This window comes from Pristiophorus japonicus, chromosome 3 (genome assembly GCF_044704955.1).
Source record: "Pristiophorus japonicus isolate sPriJap1 chromosome 3, sPriJap1.hap1, whole genome shotgun sequence".
NCBI classification, from domain to species: domain Eukaryota; kingdom Metazoa; phylum Chordata; class Chondrichthyes; family Pristiophoridae; genus Pristiophorus; species Pristiophorus japonicus.
Window position 1 is genome coordinate 115,571,092 of NC_091979.1, and position 27,327 is coordinate 115,598,418.

The 27,327-nt window shown below is 42.7% G+C and overlaps 1 protein-coding gene across 1 annotated transcript in view; it reads right to left on the reverse strand.

Moving 5' to 3' along the window:
• dnah9l (dynein, axonemal, heavy polypeptide 9 like) overlaps positions 1-27,327 on the reverse strand; it is a 668,659-nt gene that overhangs the window by 163,307 nt on the left and 478,025 nt on the right. Inside the window, exons 54-59 of the mRNA XM_070873660.1 lie at positions 23,502-23,644; positions 14,333-14,494; positions 2,760-2,993; positions 2,176-2,322; positions 1,430-1,543; positions 1,189-1,332 (exon numbers count right to left, since the gene is read on the reverse strand). Of these exons, the coding sequence (XP_070729761.1) occupies positions 1,189-1,332; positions 1,430-1,543; positions 2,176-2,322; positions 2,760-2,993; positions 14,333-14,494; positions 23,502-23,644 (944 nt within the window). The remainder of the gene's footprint in view (positions 1-1,188; positions 1,333-1,429; positions 1,544-2,175; positions 2,323-2,759; positions 2,994-14,332; positions 14,495-23,501; positions 23,645-27,327) is intronic.

Genomic DNA, 27,327 nt, shown 5'->3' on the forward strand with positions numbered 1-27,327 from the left:
GTACAAGCATTTTAGTAACAACGCTTGCAAGTATTATTTGCATCTGTGTTAGTTTGCAAATTGTCTTATGTTCTTCTTAGGGAACTTAAAAATGTATATTTCACTAGATTGAACTGAAAGATGATGTTAATGGACACAAAAGTGTGACAGTGAGTCATTGACCATGCACATTGATGATGCGTGATCCCAAATACTGCCACTGTTGCATCAATGAAAAAAAATAGTTAGCATCAAATTCTTGTTAATCGACTCCAAACTAGCTATAAACTGGAACTATATCTTTTTGGCAGAACTCAGAATGTATATACCAAGAAGTAAAAGTCAGACCCACATTCTAAAGTTTGAAATTTAATTTGATTTAAATACAATTATGCAATGGAATCCTTTAACATGCAAAAGTAAGAATGGACAAAAAAAAACACATACCATCACTGATTATAAAAATAGCAAGCTGAGGTTTGGTAACATTTCTTGAATTGCATATACTCTATATAAACTTGACTGTCATAAAAAAACAAATATGAAGTCTAAGCTATGTAATGTTCAGAAATTTTATTTTGAACCAAGCAATTCTATTAAAACATGCTAACTCATATTTTCATGAACACATAAATCAATATGCTAGTCATCTTATGCAGAATCAATTATTAGCATCCCTATAGTGTGAAGAGAATCAATTATAAAAGTCTGTGATTATGACTGCACAGAATAATTTGTGTGTTAATGATTTTGTTTCCAGACCAAAGATTTTTCAATGTGATATTTAGTAAATTTTCTTCACATATTAAGGTTACAGGCCTTGTCGGCAGAAATAAATATGTGATGTGAATTTTAGATATCTGCTGTACAATGGGCAAAATCAGTGAATTTCTTCTATACATATAGTACTATAAATGCACCCCCTTAATTTGTATTTTGCTCTAAAAATAAAATCCGTGTAAAACAAATCTACAACACAGGCAGAAATATATTTGGTGGGCATTTTATTTTCAACTGAATTATTTTTAGCAGTGTGAATATCTGATTATAAATGCAGATGGATAAAAAAAAATTTGAATAAAATGTTGAACACTTATGCTAAAAATGTTTATACTGTTCATATATATATATATATATATATATAACATTTACTTGAAATTGATTTACTGGTATAACCTTAATAGCATTTACATGTGATTATTATGTTACCTTGCTCATATATACTTTAGCAGTTTTCCAACTTCGATCTTTCGGAATTTTCCCATTAGGGGCTAAAAGCACCTGCACAGCAGCAGTAACATTGGTGACAATTGCAGGTGGATTTGGAAAAGTTCGCAATTCTGTTAAGTTTGACTATAAATACAAATACAAAAAGAAAACAACTAGCTATGTAATTTAGTAAAATGCTAATGAATTGTTTCTTTCAAACACTGTAGCCTGGTCTTCATACCCTGTTTAATGTGTTCAAGGCAGCATTTGCAGCACTAAGTGCAGGCTCAGCTTTAGCGAGGTCTTCTTCAGATTCCTGCTGTTGCTTTGACACTTCTGCTCGAATAGCAGTTACCTGCAACAATACTTTTGTCAATGAAGTGGTTAGAGCGTTTGTTGTTGTCAGTCATATATTTACTTGTTTAAAGTTTAATTTTGTAGCACTACAAGTTATTATAGCCACTTTTCTCTTCAATCGCATAATAGCTTTTGTTACTTTTCTTTAAAAAAATCTTAAATCATTGTATATTTGCCAGTTGGGTGTTATTTTTCCAATTTAAATGTGTTACTGCTACACTGTCTATTATGTAGTTTGTAATCCTCTTAGCTTTTCAAAAATGCAAGTTTTCAAAACATGATGTTAAATATTACTCTAATAGAAATGAACTGGAAAAGACAGTACCAAATAATGTGATTTATGGAACTACCTTTACACAACAATGATTCATAAAATACTGATCAATTAATATAATCTCAGTTGTTTTATACTTGTATTTTACATTTTAACTGCTACTCTGTCCATCTCACAAAAACACATGCATTTTTCTTGTACTTAAAGAAAATCTGGTTGTGAACAATTTTAATGATAACTAATTATAGATGTATGCAATTTTGTGAACTACGTTGAAAATCTCAGCACTTTTAGCTTCTGAAAATTCATATTCTTGCAATCGTCGCTGGACAACATGTCATCAGTCATGCATGTACCCTTTGCTCTTCAGCATCTGCAATAGCTTTCTCTTGATTCAGCTTCTCAGTCTGCTGCCCTACTTTGGTGATCAGTGCCTCAGCGTCTTTGTTCCTTTGGTGAAGTTCCATTTCTTGAACCGCTAGTTTTGCCTTCAGATCTTCTACCTAGATAATTAAAGTAGAGACATGCACGGTTTAAAATATAAAAAGCAGACTACTGTAACAGAGTTTTTAATTTTATTATATAATAACACAATCCATTATCTTTGGGGTCAGAAAGTTAAAAGCAGTTGGTGTCTGGGGAACTGTAAAGCATTCCTTTGCGTCTTGGTCGAAACAGTTTAATTATTTTCAGTCCTCTATGGCTCCATTCAAAGTTATATATTTCTCTACAAGCCCAACAGAGACAAATACACATGAGAAAAGCTACCAGTGATAAGCAGTAACGGATGCTACTTGAATGTTCACTTTTGGTTTGGTTACATAAATCACTAAATCCAAATTACTTCAACTCTGCTAAATTTTGTAAATACAAAGTATACATTTTCTCATCCATTCAGCAATGCAATTATGTCCATGATAATGTTGTTTCGAATACTCACTTGTGAAGCAGTAGTTTGTAGTTTTTGAAGACCATTTTCTAGTCGCTCCTTCTTTTGCATTAGTTCTTTCCTTTTCTTACTCAGCAAGTTTTGGTACAATTTAATTTGTTCTAGGAAGCTTTTTGGAGTGGTATAGTTATAGTGTTTCTCATTCTGCTGATATTTCACACTAACTTCATTCACACAGATGTGTGCATGAGCAATAAACCGACTAATAGAAGATTTTACTTCAGGCTAGGAGAAAAACAAAACAATGGGTAAATATTTATTATAAGCTATAAAATGCAATCCATCAACACTTATAAACTACATTAAAATATTTATATGTGTAACTACCACATTTTTATGTTAGTCTTCTCTTAGTGCTCAACACAAATTAGCTAAATTTGATCAGAGTAAATCTGCATTTATAAATATACTTAAATTTAGCCATTACTGTATTAGGTACTTTGAGAAGGATTCTATAAAATGACTCCAAAATGTATTAACATTTATTTAATCCTTAATTCTGAGTGCAAAGGAATTATATCATTGTTTAGATAGGTGTTTTGTGATCTAAAAATGTGCCAGCAAATTTCTTGCTTGCAGATCAATACACTATAAACTGATCACCCACTTCAAAGGTTTAGGGTTTCAGCAAAGATGGAATTTATGAAGCAAAAACCAAGCTGTACAACTTGGCATACCACAAAACAAACATGAAAATTACGAAAACTGGCTAGTATTTACCTACTATAGCAAAAAGGTTAAAACTTTCATCTACTTCAAGGAACATGATATGCAATATATTTTTACTTTACTTTACTGCATATTTACAAATGCATTCCATTACTAAAAACACACAATACTTCTATAATAATAAAGCTTCATTTCAAAGATCTTATTTGAAAAATCAAACAAACTCTTTGACATGCCATGCTGTTATACAAATACTTTTTGCCCTATTCCACTTTGCATGGAAAATGTATTTTCACAGTTGTCAGAATGATGGACAGGAAAAGAATGATCAGACTGTGGCTGTTTGCTTGTACCTATACACAATGGCTCAGCAGGAGTCATGGTGTGTTGGTGAGACTAACTGTGTCCCGTTTTTTAACATATTAAGTTTGTCTGCAGGACACACATGGCTTCACTAGGGTGCCTAACCTCATTCATAATAGATGCTAATCTTTTCAGGGCTGACTGATGACAGCACTTCCTGCCCTTCACGGAATTAGAGCTGGGTTTTATCAAAGGACTTGAACTGCCTGCTAATTAGAGTAATTTCCTTCATCATGAATTATTTATTTCCATTGGTAACCGATCACTGCGTCATTAATGGGATATTCTAAACTCAGTTTTCACACTAATGCACACTGTATCATAAGTGTTTAAAAAATTCTTTAATACATGCCTCCCAGTCCAATATGTTCTGGGACAATATGCTTCCGTTTTAGATAAATTAACTGTCACTCTTCTTGACTTATTAAAAAATATGAGGTCAATTTAAGCTTGACAAGCAATAAATTTAAATTACCTTATCTGAATCCATATAAAGTTAACAAACATGCAACTTCACTGAAGAAAGATTGCTTTTAAGTTACTTAGGAATATAAATATAAAATTCAATACAGCATAAAAACTTTGCATAATGCATGATTATTGTACAACAACAACAAATGAACATTTGGAGTCTGTCAGTGCACAAATGAGTTTAAATATCTAATATAAAGACTACGATTTTCGAGGTTATAACTATGCATTTAAGACAAGGGGCATACTTTGTGAAAAGGACAAGAAGAGGTTGTATTTTGACATTGCATTTGTGAAAAAGTTGCATTTCTAAGTTAGATACTAAATAGGGCTGGATTTTCGGGTCTGCTCATTTCACGGTGGTAATGGTGGCGGGGGGGGGGGGGGTAAAATTTGCCCCCGAGAACAGTTTGCTCCTCAGTCAGCAAAATTCAACAGCTGAACCCTGAGTTGGGGCGGAGCACTAAGGCAGGCGTTGCACACCTCTCTTAAGGTGCTAGGCTGGCTGAGCAAGCAAAAATCCTGAGCTAAACAGCTGCCCTCGGAGCTCTTCGAGATGGGCTTGGGGAGAAAAAAAAACTGAAAAAACCCACCAAAAATATTCCAAACAAGTAACTGACACCACCACAAAATAAATCGTGAAAAAAATATTAAAAAAACAATCACACTTACCTGAGGTCAACTGAGGCTTACAAGGGAAATTAGAGATAGTGTTAAATCCAAGGAAGAGGCATATAAATTGGCCAAAAAAAGCAGCAAATCTGAGGACTGGGAGAAATTTAGAATTCAGCAGAGGAGGACAAAGGGTTTAATTAGGAGAGGGAAAATAGAATATGAGAGTAAGCTTGCAGGGAACATAAAAACTGACTGCAAAAGCTTCCACAGATACGTGAAGAGAAAAAGATTAATGAAGACAAATGTGGGTCTCCTGCAGTCAGAATCAGGTGAATTTATAATGGGGAACAAAAAAATAGCAGACCAATTGAACAAATACTTTGGGTCTGTCTTCACGAAGGAAGACACAAATAACCTTCCAGAAATACTAGGGGACTGAGGGTCTACCGAGAAGGAGGAACTAAAGGAAATCCTTATTAGTCAGCAAATTGTGTTAGGAAAATTGATGGGATTGAAGGCCGATAAATCCCCAGGGCCTGATAGTCTGCATCCCAGAGTACTTAAGGAAGTAGCCCTAGCAATAGTGGATGCATTGGTGGTCATTTTCCAACATTCTATTGACTCTGGATCAGTTCCTATGGACTGGAGGGTAGCTAATGTAACCCCACTTTTTAAGAAAGTATGGAGAGAGAAAACAGGGAATTATAGACCGGTCAGCCTGACATCGGTGGAGGGGAAAATGTTGGAATCAATTATTAAAGATATAATAGCAGTGCATTTGGAAAGCAGTGACAGGATCGGTCCAAGTCAGCATCGATTTATGAAAGGGAAATCATGCTTGACAAATCTAGAATTTTGTGAGGATGTAACTAGTAGAGTGGACAAGGGGGAGCCAATGGATGTGGTGTATTTAGACTTTCAAAAGGCTTTTGACAAGGTCCCACACAAGAGATTAGTGTGCAAAATTAAAGCACATGGTATTGGGGGTAATGTACTGACGCGGATAGAGAACTGGTTGGCAGACAGGAAGCAAAGAGTAGGAATAAACGAGTCCTTTTCAGAATGGCAGGCAGCGACTATAGGGATATCGCAAGGTTCAGTGCTGGGACCTCAGCTATTTACACTATACATTAATGATTTAGACAAAGGAATTGAATGTAAGTTTGCAGATGACACTAAGCTGGGTGGCAGTGTAAGCTCTGAGGAGGATGCTAAGAGGCTGCAGGGTGACTTGGACAGGTTAGGTGAGTGGGCAAATACATGGCAGATGCGGTATAATGTAGATAAATGTGAGGTTATCCACTTTGGTGGTAAAAACAGGAAGGCAGATTATTATCTGAATGGTGACAGATTAGTAAAAGGTGAGGTGCAACGAGACCTGGGTGTCATGGTACATCAGTCATTGAAAGTTGGCATACAGGTACAGCAGGTGGTGAAGGCAGCAAATGGCATGTTGGCTTTTATAGCAAGATGATTTGAGTACAGGAACAGGGAGTTCTTACTACAGTTGTACAGGGCCTTGGTGAGGCCATACCTTGAATACTGTGTGCAGTTTTAGTCTCCTAATCTGAGGAAGGACATTCTTGCTATTGAGGGAGTGCAGCAAAGGTTCACCAGGCTGATTCCCGGGATGACAGGACTGACATATGAAGAAATACTGGATCGACTAGGCTTATATTCAATGAAATTTAGAAGAATGAGAGGGGATCTCATAGAAACATATAAAATTATGACGGGACTGGACAGGTTAGATGCAGGAAGAATGTTCCCGATGTTGGGGAAGTCCAGAACCAGGGGTCACAGTCTAAGGATAAGGGGTAAGCCATTTAGGACCAAGATGAGGAGAAACTTCTTCACTCAGATAATTGTGAGCATGTGGAATTCTCTACCACAGAAAGTTGTTGAGTCTAGTTCGTTAGATATATTCAAAAGGGAGTGAGATATGGCCCTTACGGCTAAAGGGATCAAAGGGTATGAAGAGAAAGCAGGAATGGGGTACTGAAGTTGCCTATAAAAGGCCCAGCGGGAGCTCGAGAGCCAGCAGTAGTTGATGAGAGGTGGGAGCAGCGTCGGAGCGGTCTATAAAAGGCGTACTTGTGCAGCTGCAGCGGGAGAGAAAGCAAAAAAGAAGTAGAAAGGAATCAAAAGGTGACGTCACAGCCAATGGGGTAAGTGATTGGCTGGTGATTGGTGAATAGCTTTTCTTTTTATTTTTATATCAGTAAGTAAACTGTAACATTATTATTACCAATTTAAGGGTATCTAAGGGTTAAGGCATGGCGGGAGAGCTCGGTCACGTGATATGCTCCTCCTGTGCTATGTGGGAACTCAGGGACGCTTCCGGTGTCCCTGATGACTACGTGTGTGAGAAGTGACTCCGCCTCCATCTCCTGACGGACCGCGTTACGGAATTGGAGCTGAGGGTGGATTCACTCTGGAGCATCCACGATGCTGAGAATGACATAAGTGGCACGTGTAGTGAGTTGGTCTTACCACATGAGAAGGATCCACAGCCAGCTAGGGAATGGATGACCAGCAGGAAGAGTAGTACAATGAAGGTAGTGCAGGGGTCCCATATGGTCATTCCCCTGCAAAACAGATACACTGCTTTGAGTGCTATTGAGGGAGATGACTCATCAGGGGAGAGCAGCAGCAGCCAAGTTCATGGCACCGTGGCTGGCTCTGTTGTACAGGAGGGCATAAAAAAAGAGTGGGAGAGCGATAGTGATAGGGGATTCAATCATAAGGGGAATAGATAGGCGTTTCTGCGGCCGCAATCGAGACTCCAGGATGGTATGTTGCCTCCCTGGTGCAAGGGTCAAGGATGTCTCCGAGCAAGTGCAGGACATTCTAAAAAGGGAGGGAGAACAGCCAGTTGTCGTGGTGCACATTGGTACCAACGACATAGGTAAAAAAAAGGGATGAGGTCCTACGAGACGAATTTAAGGAGCTAGGAGCTAAATTAAAAAGTAGGACGGCAAAAGTAGTAATCTCGGGATTGCTACCAGTGCCACGTGCTAGTTAGAGTAGGAATCGCAGGATAGCACAGATGAATACGTGGCTTGAGCAGTGGTGCAGCAGGGAGGGATTCAAATTCGTGGGGCATTGGAACAGATTCTGGGGGAGGTGGGGCCAGTACAAACTGAACGGTCTACACTTGGACAGGACCGGAACCAATGTCCTAGGGGGAGTGTTTGCTAGTGCTGTTGGTGAGGAGTTAAACTAATATGGCAGGGGGATGGGATCCAATACAGGGAGATAGAGGGAAACAAAAAGAAGACAAAAGCAAAAGACAGAAAAGAGGTGAGTAAGAGTGGAGGGCAGAGAAACCAAAGGCAAGAAACAAAAAGGGCCACTGAATATAAAAGGGCTGCAGGAGGGGTCAAAACTAAAAACCATGGTTTAAAAACTAGGATGAAAACACTCTACCTAAATGCACGCAGCATTCGAAATAAAGTAAATGAGTTGACAGCACCAATCATTAAAAATGGGTATGATTTGGTGGCCATTACAGAAACATGGTTGCAAGGTGGCCAAGACTGGGGTATCTGACGATTCAGAAAGATAGGCAAGAAGGGAAAGGAGGTGGTGAAGCTCTGTTAATAAAAGATGATATCAGGGCAGTTGTGAGGGATGATATTGGCTTCAATGAACAAAATGTTGAATCATTGTGGGTGGAGATTAGAGATAGTAAGGGGAAAAAGTCACTGGTCGGCGTAGTTTATAGGACCCCAAATAATAACTTCACGGTGGGGCGGGCAATAATCAAGGGAATAATGGAGGCATGTGAAAAAGGAACGGCAGTAGTCATGGGGGATTTTAACCTACATATCGATTGGTCAAATCAAATTGCACGGGGTAGCCTGGAGGAGGAATTCATAGAATGCATACGGGATTGTTTCTTAGAACAGTATGTAACAGAACCTACAAGGGAGCAAGCCATCTTAGATCTGGTCCTGTGTAATGAGACAGGAAAAATAAATGATCTCCTCGTAAAAGATCCTCTCGGAATGAGTGATCACAATATGGTTGAATTTGTAATACAGATTGAGGATGAGGAAGTTGTGTCAGAAACGAGCGTACTATGCTTAAACAAAGGGGACTACAGTGGGATGAGGGCAGAGTTGGCTAAAGTAGACTGGAAACAAAATTTGCAGGCCACAGGAATGTGGGAAGGGAGGACCTGGAGACAATCACTATCACTAGGGGGGTAGTGCTGGACAGGCTAATGGGACTAAAGGTAGACAAGTCCCCTGGTCCTGATGAATTGCATCCCAGGGTATTAAAAGAGATGGCGGAAGTTATAGCAGATGCATTGATTATAATCTACCAAAATTCTCTGGACTCTGGGGAGGTACCGACAGATTGGAGAGCAGCTAATGTAATGCCTCTGTTTAAAAAAGGGGGCAGGCAAAAGGCAGGTAACTATAGGCCAGTTAGTTTAACATCTGTAGTGGGGAAAATGCTTGAAACTATCATTAAGGAAGAAATAGCGGGACATCTAGATAGGAATAGTGCAATCAAGCAGACGCAGCATGGATTCATGAAAGGGAAATCATGTTTAACTAACTTACTGGAATTCTTTGAGGATATAACGAGCATGGTGGATAGAGGTGTACCGATGGATGTGGTGTATTTAGATTTCCAAAAGGCATTCGATAAGGTGCCGCACAAAAGGTTACTGCAGAAGATAAAGGTACACGGAGTCAGAGGAAATGTATTAGCATGGATAGAGAATTGGCTGACGAACAGAAAGCAGAGAGTCGGGATAAATGGGTCCTTTTCCAGTTGGAAATCGGTGGTTAGTGGTGTGCCACAGGGATCGGTGCTGGGACCACAACTGTTTACAATATACATAGATGAACTGCAAGAGGTGACAGAGTGTAGTGTAACAAAATTTGAAGATGACACAAAGATTAGTGGGAAAGTGGGTTGTGTAGAAGACACAGAGAGGCTGCAAAGAGATTTAGATAGGTTAAGCGAATGGGCTAAGGTTTAGAGATAGAATACAATGTCGGAAAATGTGAGGTCATCCACCTTGGGAAAAAAAACAGTAAAAGGGAATATTATTTGAATGGGGAGAAATTACAACATGCTGTGGTGCAGAGGGACCTGGGGGTCCTTGTGCATGAAACTCTTTTAGAGTAAATTTTTAAACAACTGCCTCCTTGCAGGTGCAGCAGGTAATCAGGAAGGCAAATGGAATGTTGGCCTTCATTGCGAGAGGGATGGAGTACAAAAGCAGGGAGGTCTTGCTGCAACTGTATAAGGTATTGGTAAGGCCGCACCTGGAGTACTGCGTGCAGTTGTGATCACCTTACTTAAGGAAGGATATACTAGCTTTGGAAGGGGTACAGAGACGATTCATTCGGCTGATTCGAGAAATGAGGGGGTTACCTTATGATGATAGATTGAGTAGACTGGGTCTATACTCCTTGGAGTTCAGAAGGATGAGGGGTGATCTTATAGAAACATTTAAAATCATGAAAGGGATAGACAAGATAGAGACAGAGAGGTTGTTTCCATTGGTAGGGGAGACTAGAACTAGGGGGCACAACCTCAAAATACGGAGGAGCCAATTTAAAACCGAGTTGAGAAAGAATTTCTTCTCCCAGAGGGTTGTGAATCTGTGGAATTCTCTGCCCAAGGAAGCAGTTGAGGCTAGCTCATTGAATGTTTTCAAGTCAAAGATAGATAGATTTTTAACCAATAAGGGAATTAAGGGAGAGGGCGGGTAAGTGGAGCTGAGTCCACGACCAGATCAGCCATGATCTTATTGAATAGCGGAGGGGCTAGATGGCCTACTCCTATTTCTAATTCTTATGTTCTTATGTTATCAGCCATGATCATATTGAATGGTGGTGCAGGCTCGAAGGGCCGAATGGCCTACTCCTGCACCTATTTTCTATGTTTCTATGACTTACCTCACTGCAGCCGATAAATCTCGGACTGCGTGCTTTCACAGACGGCCCCAGCACGGTGCTCTATGGAGTGCTTTGGATCTGGTGGCAGCCAAGAATTGAACCGGTGTCGCAACCAGAAGTATTGCACACCGGTTCACCTCTTCTGGGCAGTAATGCTCCGTGCCCCGCCAAAACCGGCCCCGAAAATCCCAGTGGGGCGCTGGAAGCTAGCCGCCCTACCAGAAGAGCTTACCGCCACCATTGCTGCCCCATGGGGCGAAAACAGAGGCGGCAACAAGCCGAAAATCCAGCCTTTGCAAGGTTATAATGCTTATAATTATTTGCATGTAAGTGAAATGAAGCCACACTAAAATTTGTTTTTCAAGCAAAAACATCCAGCAGTGCCACGTTGCTATAACCATTTAGTTATGGATACAAAAACTCAATTTTCAATTAACTTAATAATTAATATTTCAGTATCAGTTTCTATAATGTATAGTAGATTAACCTGTTAACTCTTCTACTATAACTGGAAAAATTCTGAATAGTGGATAGTATTGTAGTACCAATATAAAAATATCTTCAAATTACCATAATGATTAAATTTCTAACTGGGAGGATCCTCTGAAGGCTTAGTAAATTTATCTCGTGAGTCATACAGATCTGAATGAACTCAGTTTGATCCCTGGGCTGTACTGAGTTACCCGATTTTAGCTGGAGCAACAATAGAGGCACTATAATTGGCCTCAGTGCCCCTGAGATGGGGAGGGAAAATTCAGCCAGTTATAAGACCTCATACATGTGGAAGTCAGGTGATAAAAGGGACTGATTCAGTGTTGCTGTCTTTTGCAGGGAATTAGCCTGACAACACTTGTGCTCAAGGCTCACAATTGAATACAAGCCACTTAGATGAGGTAGTACAAAGTGACAGCCATTTGTAGAACTGTACCCCAAAAGGAGTCAATGCCTTCAGGAAAAGAATGCAGAAAAGAAAATGGAAATTAATAAATTAAATAATAATCAAATGAACAGATTGAACATACAACAAATAGACAGCAATAAAGTCTGGCAGTCCATAAAGAGATATTCTGGGTGATAAATATGAAAAAGCTGTACAACTAAGAATCACTGAGGTCCTAACGTATCATCGCAGTCAGACAGCAATTTTATTTGTATTCAATATCAAGCCTCTATTGAACATTAAGTTGATAATGAACAAAATGTATCTAATATCTGGGGGCCGAAATTCAGGACCGCCAGAAAGCTGGCGCACCAACCTTTTTTTTCTGAAGTTTTTTCCATCGGGAGCACTGAGGCGACCTTTCCATCGATTTTCGGGACTTTGTACTTTTTTTAATGTTGGACCGGAAATCGGTCATAGTGGGGGCGGAAGTAAGTCAAGCTGAAGGGTGGAAGTTGGGGCAGGATCGAGACTCCGCTGCTGTCACTCAGCAGCGGAGCGGTGGCGACGTAACAGTGCATGAGCATCACCATGCTCTCTCCCCTCCGTTAAAGGGAGGAAAATTGGGCATTTTTTAGATTCGGCCACTGGACCACCAGGGAGGATTTTGGTGGGGCCAGCAGCCTGGTACCCAAGAGGGGGTGCGAGGCTGCCTGTTGGCGGCCAGGCTGAACTCAGGGGAGCAATAGTCTGGCCAACATGGAAGTCGGCCCGCAAAAAAACCAAGATGGCGGCCGCGGCATTCGGCCCTCGCCTTTAATGGCCGCCGCAACGCCAGGGCAAAGAGAGAGCAGACAAGGTGCACTGACAGAGAAAGCTGTCGGGGGCACCACGCAGTGGGGCAATGATTTTTTTTTAACCTAAATTTTGGGTGGAGTATTCTGCAGGTGAGGGAGAGCGGTGTTGTGTGTTTTGATGGCACAATTGCGGCGGTCATCAGCAGCGGGGCGGAATTGGGGACAGGCTGAAAAATCCCCACGCTGAATGTGGATCGTGGCGGCCATTGGATTGCAATGCGGCGGCCATTCGATTCTGCCACATGGCCGCCGCAAAACGGCAGAAATGGACCTTAAACGGACCCTGAATTTCGGCCCCCTGTACTTTAAATGAAATCATGCCTTCAGTGTTTGATAACAGGAAATGATGCAACTGAAATAAATCTGTTGCTGGAATATTTTTGAGCTACAAAACAAGCCCCATTGGATTCAATTATTGAGCTCGTACTGGAGTCACAAAGGAATGTATAGAAGATACACAATAGAAAATGGTACTTTATTCTCTATATGTTGGTTGTCACCGCCGCACAACACTGCCCTCCAATCATCAAGATTCACAGCGCACCCCTCAACAACGTGGACCATTTCCCATATCTCGGGAGCCTCTTATCAACAAAGGCAGACAGTGATGGGGAGATTCAACATCGCCTCCAGTGTGCCAGTGCAGCCTTTGGCCATCTGAGCAAAAGAGTGTTTGAAGACCAGACCCTCAAATCTACCACCAAGCTCATGGTCTACAGGGCTGTAATAATACCCGCCCTCCTGTATGGATTCGAGGCATGGACGATGTATAGAAGGCACCTTAAGTCGCTGGAGATATATCACCAATGATGTCTCCACAAGATCCTGCAAATCCCCTGGGAGGACAGGCGTACCAACATCAGTGTCCTTGACCAGGCTAACATCCCCAGTATTGAAGCACTGACCACACTCGATCAGCTTCGCTGGGCAGGCCACATAGTTCGCATGCAGATACGAGACTCCCGAAGCAAATGCTTTATGCGGAGTTCCTTCATGGTAAACAACCAAAGCAGGACAGTGGAAACATTATAAGGACACCCTCAAAGCTTCCCTGGTAAAGTGCAACATCACCACTGACACCTGGGAGACCCTGGCTGAAGACCGCCCGAGGTGGAGAAGGTGCATCCGGGAGGGCGTTGAGCTCTTCGAGTCTCAATGCAAAGAACGTGAAGAGGCCAAGCGCAGGCAGCGGAAGGAGCGCGCGGCAAACCAGCCCCACCGACCCCTTTCCTCGACGAATGTCTGTCCCACCTGTGACAGGGTCTCGTATCGAACTGTTCAGCCAACAAAGAACTCACTTTGGGAGTGGAAGCAAGTCCTCCTCGATTCCGAGGGACTGCCTATGAATGATGAGTTTATAAAAAATATTTCAGTAATGTTGTGCTTGTAAGTTTGTCTTGCAACTTCACAAGTTCAAACCATTTAATCTTTGTAAAACTATTGATTGATTGTTGTATATTTTGACAAATGCTTTAAATTGTTGTTGTACTATGGAAAAATATTTAAACTAGTAAAGTTCAAACATACAATGTCATTGACCATTGTCTGAAGTTTGAACCAAACAATTGACAATAACATTAGGACCATTTCATTCCAGCAATGCAAGGTGCTATTTTTTTCTTCTACTGGAATAACTGTCAGTCGCTGGTTTATTTATCACTCATTGGGTCTACAAGACTTGGAAGGGGAAAATCAGTTTTAAATTTCATAATTAAATAATTCTGTAGGTGACAAACTGGAAACTCCATTTTGCACAATGTAACACACAAGCAATATTATGTTTACCTCCAGTCCATCAATTTTTTCAATGAAACTATGGCTGACGGATTCCAGTGCTATCTGAGACCATGGGTGAAACCAGTCAATTGCCGTGCAGTTAACCACAGCTGGGAACTTCCTTGCTCTCATCCGAAGAACAAAGCCCACTGGAGAGAAGCATAGAACAACCTGAAAAATATATATTGACAATCAAAATTATTGGCCTGTAATTTGCGATCAGCAGCGATGGAAAGGTGCTCGCCCCAAAGAAAGCGATCTATGGTGAGAAGTTTGCCTTTTTCAAGGTTCATTTGATTTCAACACTCTGTAATGGGAATTCCTAGCGCGATGCTGCTGCGACCTCAAGCAGCTGTCTAAACAACCAATCACGTTGCGGAATTCTCAGACAGGAAACCAGGAAATGAGAAGCTGCTTTTATCTGGACTTTTATAAAATGTTAGAGAGAGCAAAATAAAGATTGGGACTCTCGCATGGGGATAAAATAGAACTTGAAATATCATGAACAAACTTGAAAAAAAAACTTTTTCTAGTTTTTTAAAATCTAGTAATTTTTATCATAAGGGAGAAATGTGACATTCCACAAATACTAAAATTAGTTTTTCAGTGCCAAAACATTTGTTTACCACAGTGCTGCCAGTGTCGGAATAGTGAATGACTGACCACAATGTCAGGATTTTGGCATGTAGGTGCGCATGCACTAAATCCTGAAACAGTCAGTTTTAGAGGAGGAATGGTGAACGCTGACAGCTCGTCATCATTGCCCATCTCAAAATCTGAGCCAAAATGCGCAAGAGAAATTAGTATCAAGGCTATAGTCAGGCATTCCATAAATTCAACATGGTTAGAAGAGTATCTTGCATGGGAAAGAGATGTATGTGAAAGATGCAGTGAGGAAAGACACATATGTCAACATTAATAATACAGGAATAAAAGCAGAGGCAATGGAACCAAATGGTATCCTCTGCAAATCCCAGCTCTATAGTATGCTCTCCAGAAAATGGAAATTAAATTTCATGGGCTCTCCCACTTGTCCACCATATCTTTAGGCAATGTCCACCATATCTTAAGGCAAAGAGCTGCAAAAACTGGCATAATGGAAAAATGGCATAAACATTACTTACGTCATTTTTCTGGGGTTGTGAGACTCTTCCAAAAAAGTTACAATGGATGAACTGAAGATGAAGTCCTTACTACTAGGGGGATCAAGGAGTATGGCGAGAAAGCAGGAATGGGGTACTGAAGTTGCATGTTCAGCCATGAACTCATTGAATGGCGGTGCAGGCTAGAAGGGCTGAATGGCCTATTCTTGTACCTATTTTCTATGTTTCTATGATTCCCCTGGGGAAACTGCCACCATTTATAATGAAAAATAGGCTGATGGGAAACTTAATAAAAATATGTCCTTCGGACTCTAAGTAGCTTTGAATTCAATTCCAGCTCTGTAATAAAGTAGTCATTAAGACAGCAAGTATTGCAGAAGGAAATTTAATGGGAAACATCTGGGTTTCGAACTTTCAAAGATGCTATATTGTCCTCCTTCCCACCATACTATACTAAGTAGTTGAAAATGCGGAGACAAACTGCAATGTTGTTTGTGTTTCGCAGTAATAAGTTGCCTTACATCTCCAAATACAGTATTTAATTCAAAACCATATTCCAAAAATAGTTAGTAATAAATTACTCATATATAACTTGAGTACTAAATCCCCTTGGTGTATTATTTGTTTTTAACAAAATTCATCTTGCAGCAAAATATGTTAACAAGCTGAACCATAGCTCAGTTATTAAATAAATAATTTCATAATGAATTATTCGTAATTGCTGAGCTAATTTCATAGATCATCCCTCCTTGAACTTGCTTATGTTGAATAGGAAGGATGCAAATGAAAGGAAATACTAAAAATGTTAACATTACTTTGATTGTTTCCAATGTCTCAATTATTAGCATTTCTCAAAGACAGTATTGGTTATCGATCTCTATTGCAGATTATTTTACAGGCCTTAATGAAGCATTACATTTTGACACCTATTGTCAATTTCACAGTGTTAAATGTCAATTCAAAAAGAGTTTTGTTTCTGCAATTACACAAAAGATAAAGTCCAGATGGGGCGGAATTTGCAATCGGTATGACAGTGTACTCTCGGAGCACGCCGCCATACCACCTTTGAAATGGACAGCAAGTTTGAGATTTCCGCAGGCGCTTGCGCATGCGCTAAATTCCAAACTTGCGATCTGTCAAGTTCTAAATTGATAGACCATCCGCTCCGACATTGAAATCCTAATTGCTGCCGCAGAGTTAGGCTAATTGCCTACCAACTGCCCAGCAATTATGTATGAAAATTTTACCGTTGGTGCAAACAGGCGCAGCAACCTATTTGCACAGCTTAAGGGATTACCCATCAATAAAAAATCTTCATCTGATGCTTTTTTGTTTAAATATATATGAAAAGGATTAAAACTAAACTGGGTAGAGTGAGAGACTGCTTGGGGAATTGAGAGTTCTGCAAATTAAAAAAAAATCAAAAATACATTTCCCTTACTCCCCTCATGCAGCTACAACAAGCAATTAGGAAAGCAAATGGTATGCTAATCTTTAGTTACAAAAGGATTAGAGTATAAATGTAAAGGGGGACGAAATTACCCCGCGCTAGGTTTGCGGCGCTTAAATTGCATGGCGGCAGGCAGACGCAAGAGCCCCAGAATTGGGCACTTTAACTTAAAAAAATCATCCGGGCGCTCTCGGGGCAGGAGGGAGGCGGGAGCAGGGCACTATGAGTCAGGGTGGCGCTGATGACATCTGTGCGACACGGACATGCCGCAGCGGGTTTGCGCAACATCCCTTTCCTTCTCTTAAAGGGGAGGGCCGCTGAGAACTCTGCAGCCACTTCCATGGCACCCACTGGGCCACCAGAGAGGGTGTCAGCTGGGCCAGCAGCCCAGCACCCACGAGAGGGTGCAGGGTTGACTTTTGGCAGCCCAGCCAAACCAGTGTCTGCCATTCTCGTGCCCACTGCAAAGTCGGCCGACAAAAAGAAAAGATGCCGGCCGCGCGCAAGGCTCTCCCCTTTAAGGGCAAACGGGGCACCCCAGCCACCACAACTTTGCAAAGCTATCGGTGCCATTGCCTCGCGCCGACCTCACTCCCATTGGGCAATTTCCCCCGTAGGGCATAAAGGGGTCGGCGCAGGGCGATAAGAGGTCGGCGTGCACGGCGATTACATCATCGCCGTGTTCCCCACCGTCCGGAAAAAAAGTAAGGGGCGCAGTGCAAACTCATTTTCGGCACCATCATCCTGGGGGCAATTCCAGCCGGGTCGATTCTGCTGCCTGCCCCCGGGTGAAAAGTCCTTATCACCCTGTTAGCGCTAGAGGCACAAACGGGCCTTTCGGAAAGAGGAAATTTCGGCCCCAAGAATTCTAACTACAATTATACAGGGCATTGGTGAGGTCACACCTGGAGTACTGCATGCAGTTCTGGTCTCCTTATCTAAGGAAAGACATACTTGCCTTAGAGGGAGTGCAATGAAGGTTCACTAGACTGGTTCCTGGGATAAGGGGATTGCCCCATGAGGAGAGATTGAGTAGACTAGGCCTATATTCCCTAGAGTTTAGAAGAATGACAAGTGATCTACTTGAAACATATAAAATTCTTAAGGGGCTTGACAGGGTTAGTGCTGGGAAAATGTTTCCCCTGGTTGGGGAATCAGAACACGAGGTCACAGTCATAGAATAATGAGTCGGCCATTTAGGACTGAGATGAGGAGAAATTTCTTCACTCAAAGGGTTGTAAATCTTTGGAATTCTCTATCCAGAGAGCTGTGGATGCACAGCCGTCGAGTATATTCAAGACAGAGGTTGATACATTTTTGGGAACTAAGGAAATTAAGGGATATCGGGATAGTGCGGTAAGTGGATTTGATGGACAAGATCAGCCATGATCTTGTTGAATTGTGGAGCAGGCTTGAAGGGACAAATGGCCTGCTCCAGCTCCTATTTCTTATGTTCTTGTTCTCACTGTATCTTCAGGTGAACTTTCATGGTACAAAATACATAAAAACTTAACAACATTAGCTGCTGTATTTTCCCTAGAAAATACCACAGTATCTAGTGAGGGAGAATGAGAGACCTTCTGTTTCCTGACTGGAGCAATGGCCCACGTGAGCTAAGGTATGGTGCGCCCCTGGAATCCGTGGGCCACAATGCCGTGCTTAACTCTGCAGCGCCTGACAGCAACTATTCGTTTGGGGCAATAGGTAAGTGTTCATTCAGTTTGCATACCAGTGGTGTAATCCTTCAATATGCAAAATCTGGGCCAATGTATACGATGGAACCAGAATGATAGAGTTGCATTCTTTCTGGTCTTTTAAAAAATTAGCTCACGGGATGTGGGCGTCGCTGGCAAGGCCGACATTTATTGCCCGTCCCCAATTGCCCTTGAGAAGGTGGTGGTGAGCTACCTTCTTGAACCGCTGCAGTCCATGTGGTGAAGTTACTCCCACAGTGCTGACTTTGTTGTAGCGGTTTTGTACAACTCAGCCATTTCAGAAGGAAGTTAAGAGTCAACCACATTGCTGTAGGTCACATATAGATCAGACCAGGTAAGGATGGCAGATTTCCTTCCCTAAAGGACATTACTGAACCAGTTGGGTTTTCCCAACAATTCGGTAGTTTCATGGTCATCATTACTGATACTAGCTTTTTAATTCCAAATATATTTAATTAACTGAATTTAAATCCCCCCAGCTGTCGTGGGTGGGATTTGAACACGTCACCAGATTATATTAGGCCTGAATTACCGCTCCCCACAGGACCGTACGAGTTGCGCCCATGCCGTGGGATCCCCACAAGTTCGGGGTTTGAGTATGCAAAGCGCATGTGCCTAAACCCGGTACTTGTGATCTGTCAAGAATTCTCTTAACAGATTCACCGCATCCGAAAGTAAAGGGTTTCCGCGGACGAAGAGTTGGGCTATTTAACAGGATTTCTGGGGCTGGAATTTTGGTTCTGCTCATTTCGGGGCGGTAAAGGCGGCAGGGCGGTAAATCGAGCTCGAGAACAGCTTGCGCCTCAGTCAGCAAAATTCGGCAGCTGGGCCCTGAGTGTGGGGCAGAACGCGAAGGGAGGCATTGCACACCTCTCTTAGGGCACTAGGCTGGCTGGGCAAGCGAAAATCCTAAGCTAAATTTTTATGACTGATAAAAGCATGCGTAAGGCCTACCTTTATCAGCGTAAGACTTTTAAAGTACAGAAAAATTCATTAAAAAAAATAATTTTAACATCAGGGGCTGGATTTTCGGCTTGTTGCTGTTTGTGTTTTCACCCCGGAGGGGCGACAATGGCGGCGGTAAGCACTTCTGGGTGGGCAGACAACTTCCAGTGCTCCGCTAGGATTTTCGGTGCCAGTTTCGGCAGGGCATAGAGCATTACCGCCCGGAAGAAGCGAGCCGGTGTGCAAGGCCCCTGGTTGTGACACCAGCTCGATTTTTGGCTGCCGCCCGGTCCATGCTAGGACCGTCTGTGAAAGTGGGCAGTCCGAGTTAAAGCGGCTGCAGTGAGGTAAGTAATGCAGACCTCAGGTAAGTGTGATTTTTTAACATTTTATTTCTTTTGCGATTTATGTTTTGGTGGTGTGAGTTATTTATTGGGAATGTTTATGGTGTTTTTTTTTCTGGTTTTGTTTTTCTCACCAGGCCTCTTAGAGCGTTCCGAGGCCGGCTGTTTAGCTTAGGATTTTCGCTTGCCCAGCCAGCCTAGTGCCCTAAGAGAGGTGTGTAATGCCTCCCTTCGCGTTCTGCCCCACACTCAGGGCCCAGCTGCCGAAGTTTGCTGACTGAGGCACAAGCTGTTCTCGAGCTCGATTTACCGCCCTGCCGCCTTTACCGCCCCGAAATGAGCAGAGCCAAAATTCCAGCCCCAGAAATCCTGTTAAATAAGGTAAGTTTATTTTTAGACCCTTTAAAATATGTACATTTATTTTTCAAAAAATTAACTTTTCGTTTTAAATAATTAATTAAATTCAATTTTTTCCCCATTATTTTCAGTGTTTGTATTTTTGGGGTATTCACATTCATACTTATGATGGCTCCATATATACGGAACTCACATAAGTATGAATGGGGATACTCCTACTCTGCGAGGTTGGGACGCCCCACGTCATTCCAGTGAGGCATATGAAACCCAAACTTTCCTGGGATACATGTGCGTCCATGAAGGCCTTCGCAAAAAAGGCCCAGGACCACAAGTCTCCGAACATAGAAACATAGAAATTAGGTGCAGGGGTAGGCCATTCGGCCCTTCGAGCCTGCACCACCATTCAATAAGATCATGGCTGATCATTCACCTCAGTTCCCCATTCCTGCTTTCCCTCCATACCCCTTGATTCCTTTAGCCGTAAGGGCCATATCGAACTCCCTGTTGAATATATCTAACAAACTGGCATCAACAACTCTCTGTGGTAGAGAATTCCACAGGTTAACAACTCTCTGAGTGAAGAAGTTTCTCCTCATCTCGGTCCTAAATGGCTTACCCCTTATTCTTAGACTGTGACCCCTGCTTCTGGATTTCCCCAACATCAGGAACATTCTTCCTGCATCCAACCTGTCCAGTCCCATCAGAAGTTTATATTTTTCTATGAGATACAGAGATATATCCCCTCTCATCCTTCTAAACTCCAGTGAATACAGGCCCAGTTGATCCAGTCTCTCCTCATATGTCAGTCCTGCCATCCCGGGAATCAGTCTGGTGAACCTTCGCTGCACTCCCTCAATAGCAAGAACGTCCTTCCTCATATTAGGAGACCAAAACTGAACACAATATTCCAGGTGAGGCCTCACCAAGGCCCTGTACAACTGCAGTAAGACCTCCCTGCTCCTATACTCAAATCCCCTAGCTGTAAAGGCCAACATGCCATTTGCCTTCTTCACCCGCCTGCTGTACCTGCATGCCAACTTTCAATGATTGATGTACCATGACACCCAGGTCTTGTTGCACCCCCCCTTTTCCTAATCTGCCGCCATTCAGATAATATTCTGCCTTCATGTTTTTGCCACCAAAGTGGATAACCTCACATTTATCCACATTATACTGCATCTGCCATGCATTTGTCCACTCACCTAACCTGTCCAAGTCACCCTGCAGCCTCTTTGCATCCTCCTCACAGCTCACACCACCACCCAGCTTCGTATCATCTGCAAACTTACAGTCAATTCCTTCATTTTAATTGATGTATATTGTAAATAGCTGGGGTCCCAGCACTGAGCCTGCGGCACCCCACTAGTCACTGCCTGCCTTTCTGAAAAAGACCCGTTTATCCCGACTCTCTGCTTCCTGTCTGTCAATCAGTTCTCTATCCACGTCAATACATTACCCCCAATGCCATGTGCTTTAATTTTTCACACCAACGTCAGGCTAACCAGTCTATAATTCCTCGTTTTCGTTCTCCCTCCTTTTTTAAAAAGTGGTGTTACATTAGATACCCTCCAGTCGATTGGAACTGATCCAGAGTCGATAGACTGTTGGAAAATGATCATCAATGCATCCACTATTTCTAGGGCCACTTCCTTAAGTACTCTGGGATGCAGACTATCAGGCCCTGGGGATTTATCGGCCTTCAATCCCATCAATTTCCCTCACACAATTTCCTGACTAATAAGGATTCCTTCAGTTCCTCCTTCTCGCTAGACCCTCGGTCCCCTAGTATTTCCGGAAGGTTATTTGTGTCTTCCTTCATGAAGACAGAACCAAAGTATTTGTTCAATTGATCTGCCATTTCTTTGTTCCCCATTATAAATTCACCTGATTCTGACTGCAAGGGACCTACGTTTGCCTTCACTAATCTTTTTTTCTTCACATAGCTATAGAAGCTTTTGCAGTCAGTTTTTATGTTCCCTACAAGCTTCCTCTCATACTCTATTTTCCCAATCTTAATTAAACCCTTTGTCGTCCTCTGCTGAATTCTAAATTTCTCCCAGTCCTCAGATTTGCTGCTTTTTTTGGCCAATTTATATGCCTCTTTCTTGGATTTAACACTATCCTTAATTTCACTTGTTAGCCACGGTTGAGCCACCTAACCCCGTTTTATTTTTACTCCAGACAGCGACGTACAATTGTTGAAGTTCATCCATGTGATCCTTAAATGTTTGCCATTGCCTATCCACCATCAACCCTTTAAGTATCATTCGCCAGTCTATTCTAGCCAATTCACATCTCATACCATTGAAGTTACCTTTCCTTAAGTTCAGGACCCTAGTCTCTGAATTAACTGTGCCACTCTCCATCTTAATAAAGAATTTTACCATATTATGGTCACTCTTCCCCAAGGTGCCTCGCACAACAAGATTGCTAATTAGTCCTTTCTCATTACACATCACCCAGTCTAGGATGGCCAGCCCTCTAGTTGGTTCCTCAACATATTGGTCTCGAAAACCATCCCTAATACACTCCAGGAAATCCTCCTCCACCGTATTGCTACCAGTTTGGTTAGCCCAATCTATATGTAGATTAAAGTCGCCCGTGATAACTGCTGTATCTTAATTGCATGCATCCCTAATTTCTTGTTTGATGCTGTCCCCAACCTCACTACTACAGTTTGATGGTCTGTACTCAACTTCTGGAACCATCAGGTACTTTCGGAAAAATGTTGGTAGTCGGAGGCATTCGACCCCAGGAAGCCTCCGACTGCAAATTCTGGGCCATTAGTTCAGGCCTCTGGATTACTAGTCTAGTAACATAACCACTATGCTACATTCTCTGACTACACTCCTTCTCTACATTCTCTGACAAATATCTATATACTACTAAAATGTCCTAAAGTCATGACCGAAGATCTCCTTAATAATAAAAATGGGAAAATGCCCATTTTCCCCTGTAATTAACAATCCTCTTACAAAATTGTAAAAATACGAACTTTAAAATATGTGATGGCAAAGTATGGGATTTTGTTAGTATTTCCTTAATTATAAAGAAAAACATGTGTCCTCATTTTTTTTGTTGAAACAAGAATTGCACCATATAGCTACTATTATGCCATACATTGATTTCAAATATTGGAACTAAATGCACAACTTTTTTTCTGGACAGAAATATATCGAAATGTTAGTGTTGGAATATAAAAAAAAGTATTCTACTTTATTTATAATGAACAAAGTAAGTGAAATAGGGATAATGCAGGAAGACCTTTAATTGTTGCCGAATCCGGTCAATAAAGAAATGCCAGCAGTTCTCTCTGGTGTCCAATAATCCAAGACCTCGTAACTCCATCCTTATGGTACTTATAATACCGTCCACTTCATCATCACTGAATAAATCTGGAATATCCCCTGAAACACGAGTGTTAAAAATTTGAGTACAACATTCTCTTTAGTTTTCTACATAAATAATTGATTGAAGCTATAAAAGGTCAAATATATGTAAACATAACATAAGAAATAAGAGCTGGAGTAAGCCATTCAGCCCATCGAGCCTGCTCTGTCATTCTATAAGATCATGGCTGATCTTGTATCTCAACTCCACCTTCCTGCACTATCCCCATATCCCTCAATTCCCTTAATATTCAAAAATGTATCAATCTCTGACTTGAATATTCTCACCGACTAAGCATCCACAGCCCTCTGGGGTAGAGAATTTCAAAGATTCACAACCCTTTGAGTGAAGATATATCTCATCTCAGTCCTAAATGACCGACCCCTTAGTCCAAGATTGTGAACCCTAACTCTAGACTCCCCAGCCAGGGGAAACATCCTCCCAGCATCTACCCTGTCAAGCCCTCGAAAAATGTTGCAGGTTTCATTGAAATTATCTCTCATTCTTCTAAATTCTAGGAAATATAGACCTAGTCTCCTCAATCTCACCTCACAGGACAATTCCCCCCATCCCAGGAATCAGTCTGGTGAACCTCTAAGGCAAGCATATCTTTCCCTAGGTAAAGAGACCAAATCTGTACACAATTCTCCAGGTGTGGTCTCACCAAGGCTTTCATCATCAACATCATCCTAGGCAGTCCCTCGGAATCGAGAAAGACTTGCTTCCACTCCTGAAGTGAGTTTTTTGGTGGCTGAACTGTCCAATATGAGAGCCACAGACTCTGTCACAGGTCGGACAGATAGTCGTTGAGGGAAGGGGTGGGTGGGACTGGTTTGCCGCACATTCTTTCTGCTGCCTGCGCTTGATTTCTGCATGATCTCGGCGTTGAGCGCCCTCTCGGATGCACTTCCTCCACTTAGGGCGGTTTTGGACCAGGTACTCCCAAGGTGTCAGTGGGGATGTCGCACTTTATCAGGGAGACTTTGAGGGTGTCCTCGTAGCGTTTCTGCTGCCCACTTTTGGCTCGTTTGCCGAGAAGGAGTTATAAGTAGAGCACTTGCTTTGGGAGTCCCATGTCTGGCATGCGAACTATGTGGCCTGCCCAGCGGAGCTGATCGAGTGTGGTCAGTGCTTCAATGCTGAGGATGTTAGCCTGGATGAGGACGCTGATGTTGGTGCGCCTGTCCTACCAAGGGATTTGTAGGATCTTGCGGAGACATCCGTAAGACAAAGGTCCTCCACCAGCATGTCCTCACCGCACAGCACTGCCCCCAGTCATCAAGATCCACGGAGCGCCCTGGACACCGTGGATCATTTCCCACCAGGCTCTATATAATTTGCAGTGATACTTTTTTACTCATATACTCCAATCCTTTTGTAATAAAGGCCAACATACCATTTACTTTCCTAATTGCTTGCTGTACCTGCATGTTCACTTTCAGTGATTCGTGCCCTCGGAATCCCAACATTTCCCAATCTCTCACCATTTAAAAAATATTCTGCTTCTCTGTTCTTCCTACCGAAGTGGATAACTTCACACCTCTCCACATAATATTCCATCTGCCATGTTCTTAACCACTCACTTAACCTGTCTATGGGCTAGAACCTCCATTTTTTTTGCATGCTTAACGCCCACTTAACGCCCATTTTACCGCTGAAATGACGTATAAAGCCCATATATCGCCCATTTTGGCACAAAATGGAAACTGACGGGTATTTTTAGGAAACTTATCGCCGAGCAATATTACCGCCCGCCCACTTTTTTTTTGGCGGAATCATCAGAATGGGTGAAATCAACGCCCATAATATCGCCCAGCGTTACTTTCCGCACGGAATTAATGCTGAAATTCAATAATACTGCCCGCTCACTTTTTTTTGTCGTAAAAAGCACATCTGGCAGAACTAACGCCCAGGAGATCGTCCACCGTCACTTTCACCAGTTTGCACACATATCACCCACAATATCGCTCGCCCAAAAAAACGGCCATAAAAAGTGGAACTGTTCTGAACGAATACCAGTGGTGTGGCTGGCATTTTTAAAATCGCACTCTTACATGAGGAGCTGAGATCTGAACGATTTTCCTGAAAGAGCATTGATGTGAGTGACAATGCTAACACACTGTGTGTGCAGCTCAGACATCAATGGTGCCCATCATCTTGGTGCCAGTTAAAGTTTACGTTGATTGATGGTAAGTTGTATTTAACCCTTTCATGTTAAGGAATCACCAGTGTGTAACGGTCCAGCTATCTGAGACAATGCGCAACAAGCTTATGTTCAATAACAAAAATGTTATCCCAACATTTGTCTGAAATCATAAGTATCACAGGCAATAACACCCAATCCCCGCGCGCACCCCACTTTTTCCACCATTGACATCAATCACATGTTCAATATGTCCAGCAACACAGAATACAAAGGCAAAGCAGGAGCGTGGTCCCCTGCCTCCATACATTGCAACAAATTGCATACACCCAGATGGAGATATAACACAGCCATCACCTGCGGACATGCACCTCACTTTTCTTCCCCCCTTCATTTCTTCTCCCCACCTCTACTCCTTCCCCTCCTCGCTCCACCGCGCCTGGCCAAGGAGCTCCTCAGGCGGTGCCTCATTGGGGGGGGGGGGGGATGAAGGCAGATAGTGTGGTTGCACGGGTACAGAAGCGGGGGGGGGCGTGCCGAGGGGGCAACATTCTCTGATGCAGAAGCAGGATCTCAGTCCTTGCTCTCATCTGTCGTTCGCAGTGGTGGTGCGGAACCTAGGGGTGGAGTGCCGCGCTCGGGGACCAAAGGGGGCCTGTGGCAGCAGTGTTCCTGGCCATTGCATCCAGGGCCTCCGCCATCCACGGAATGTACACGGTCATGGTGGTCAGCTGTCGGGATATGCCCCCCAATGCTTCGATGAGCTGGTCACCAATGTCTACAGTCATCCTGGATAATTGTACTATCTCTCCGCTGTCAGATGGCACTTGTGGAACAGACCTGCCGCGTCCACGAGACCTCCGCAGGGTCGGCGCCATCCTGGGGACTAATGGGGTGCCCTGTGGCGAGGTGCTTGGGGCCGGTATCTCTAGAGTGGAGGCGGGAATGATCGCAAGACCTCTAGATGGCCTTGGGTGGAATGGGTTCTGGAGCGCGACGATGCAGGTTCTTCGAAGTCCGTGCTCTCATCCATCGAGAACAGACGCAGTGGATTGACGGGCGAGAATCGGAGCTCCTCAGCATCAGGTGTAGGATCGTCTGGAGAGTCCGGCCCTGCGCCCCCACCTTCTGGCCTCTGTGGTCTTGCCTTGGGACGTGCTGCTGGTTGAGCTGCAAAACACAAATGAAGTTATTAGAGGAGAAGGAGTGCTAGGGTGACAAGGTGTGTCCAGCTACACACAGCATATGCACGACAAAAGCACCACCGCTCTCAAAATCATCGCAGACATCAAATTTCATGACCTTCAACACATTTGCATTCCAATGATTTTCATTAGGCCAGCATTATTTCTATGAAAATTTTAGAAATCATCTATCATATATGATTGTTCGGATATGAGAGGATGTGGCATCTATTGACTTCACATCATGTAATGGTGTAAGCTTTACTCACATGGCTTCACTTCAGGGTCTGCAGATGCATCCGTGGCTGTCCGGGGGTGCTTCCCCACGAGTGTGAGCACCCGCTCCTCCATCTCTGTGATGTCGCTGGGGACT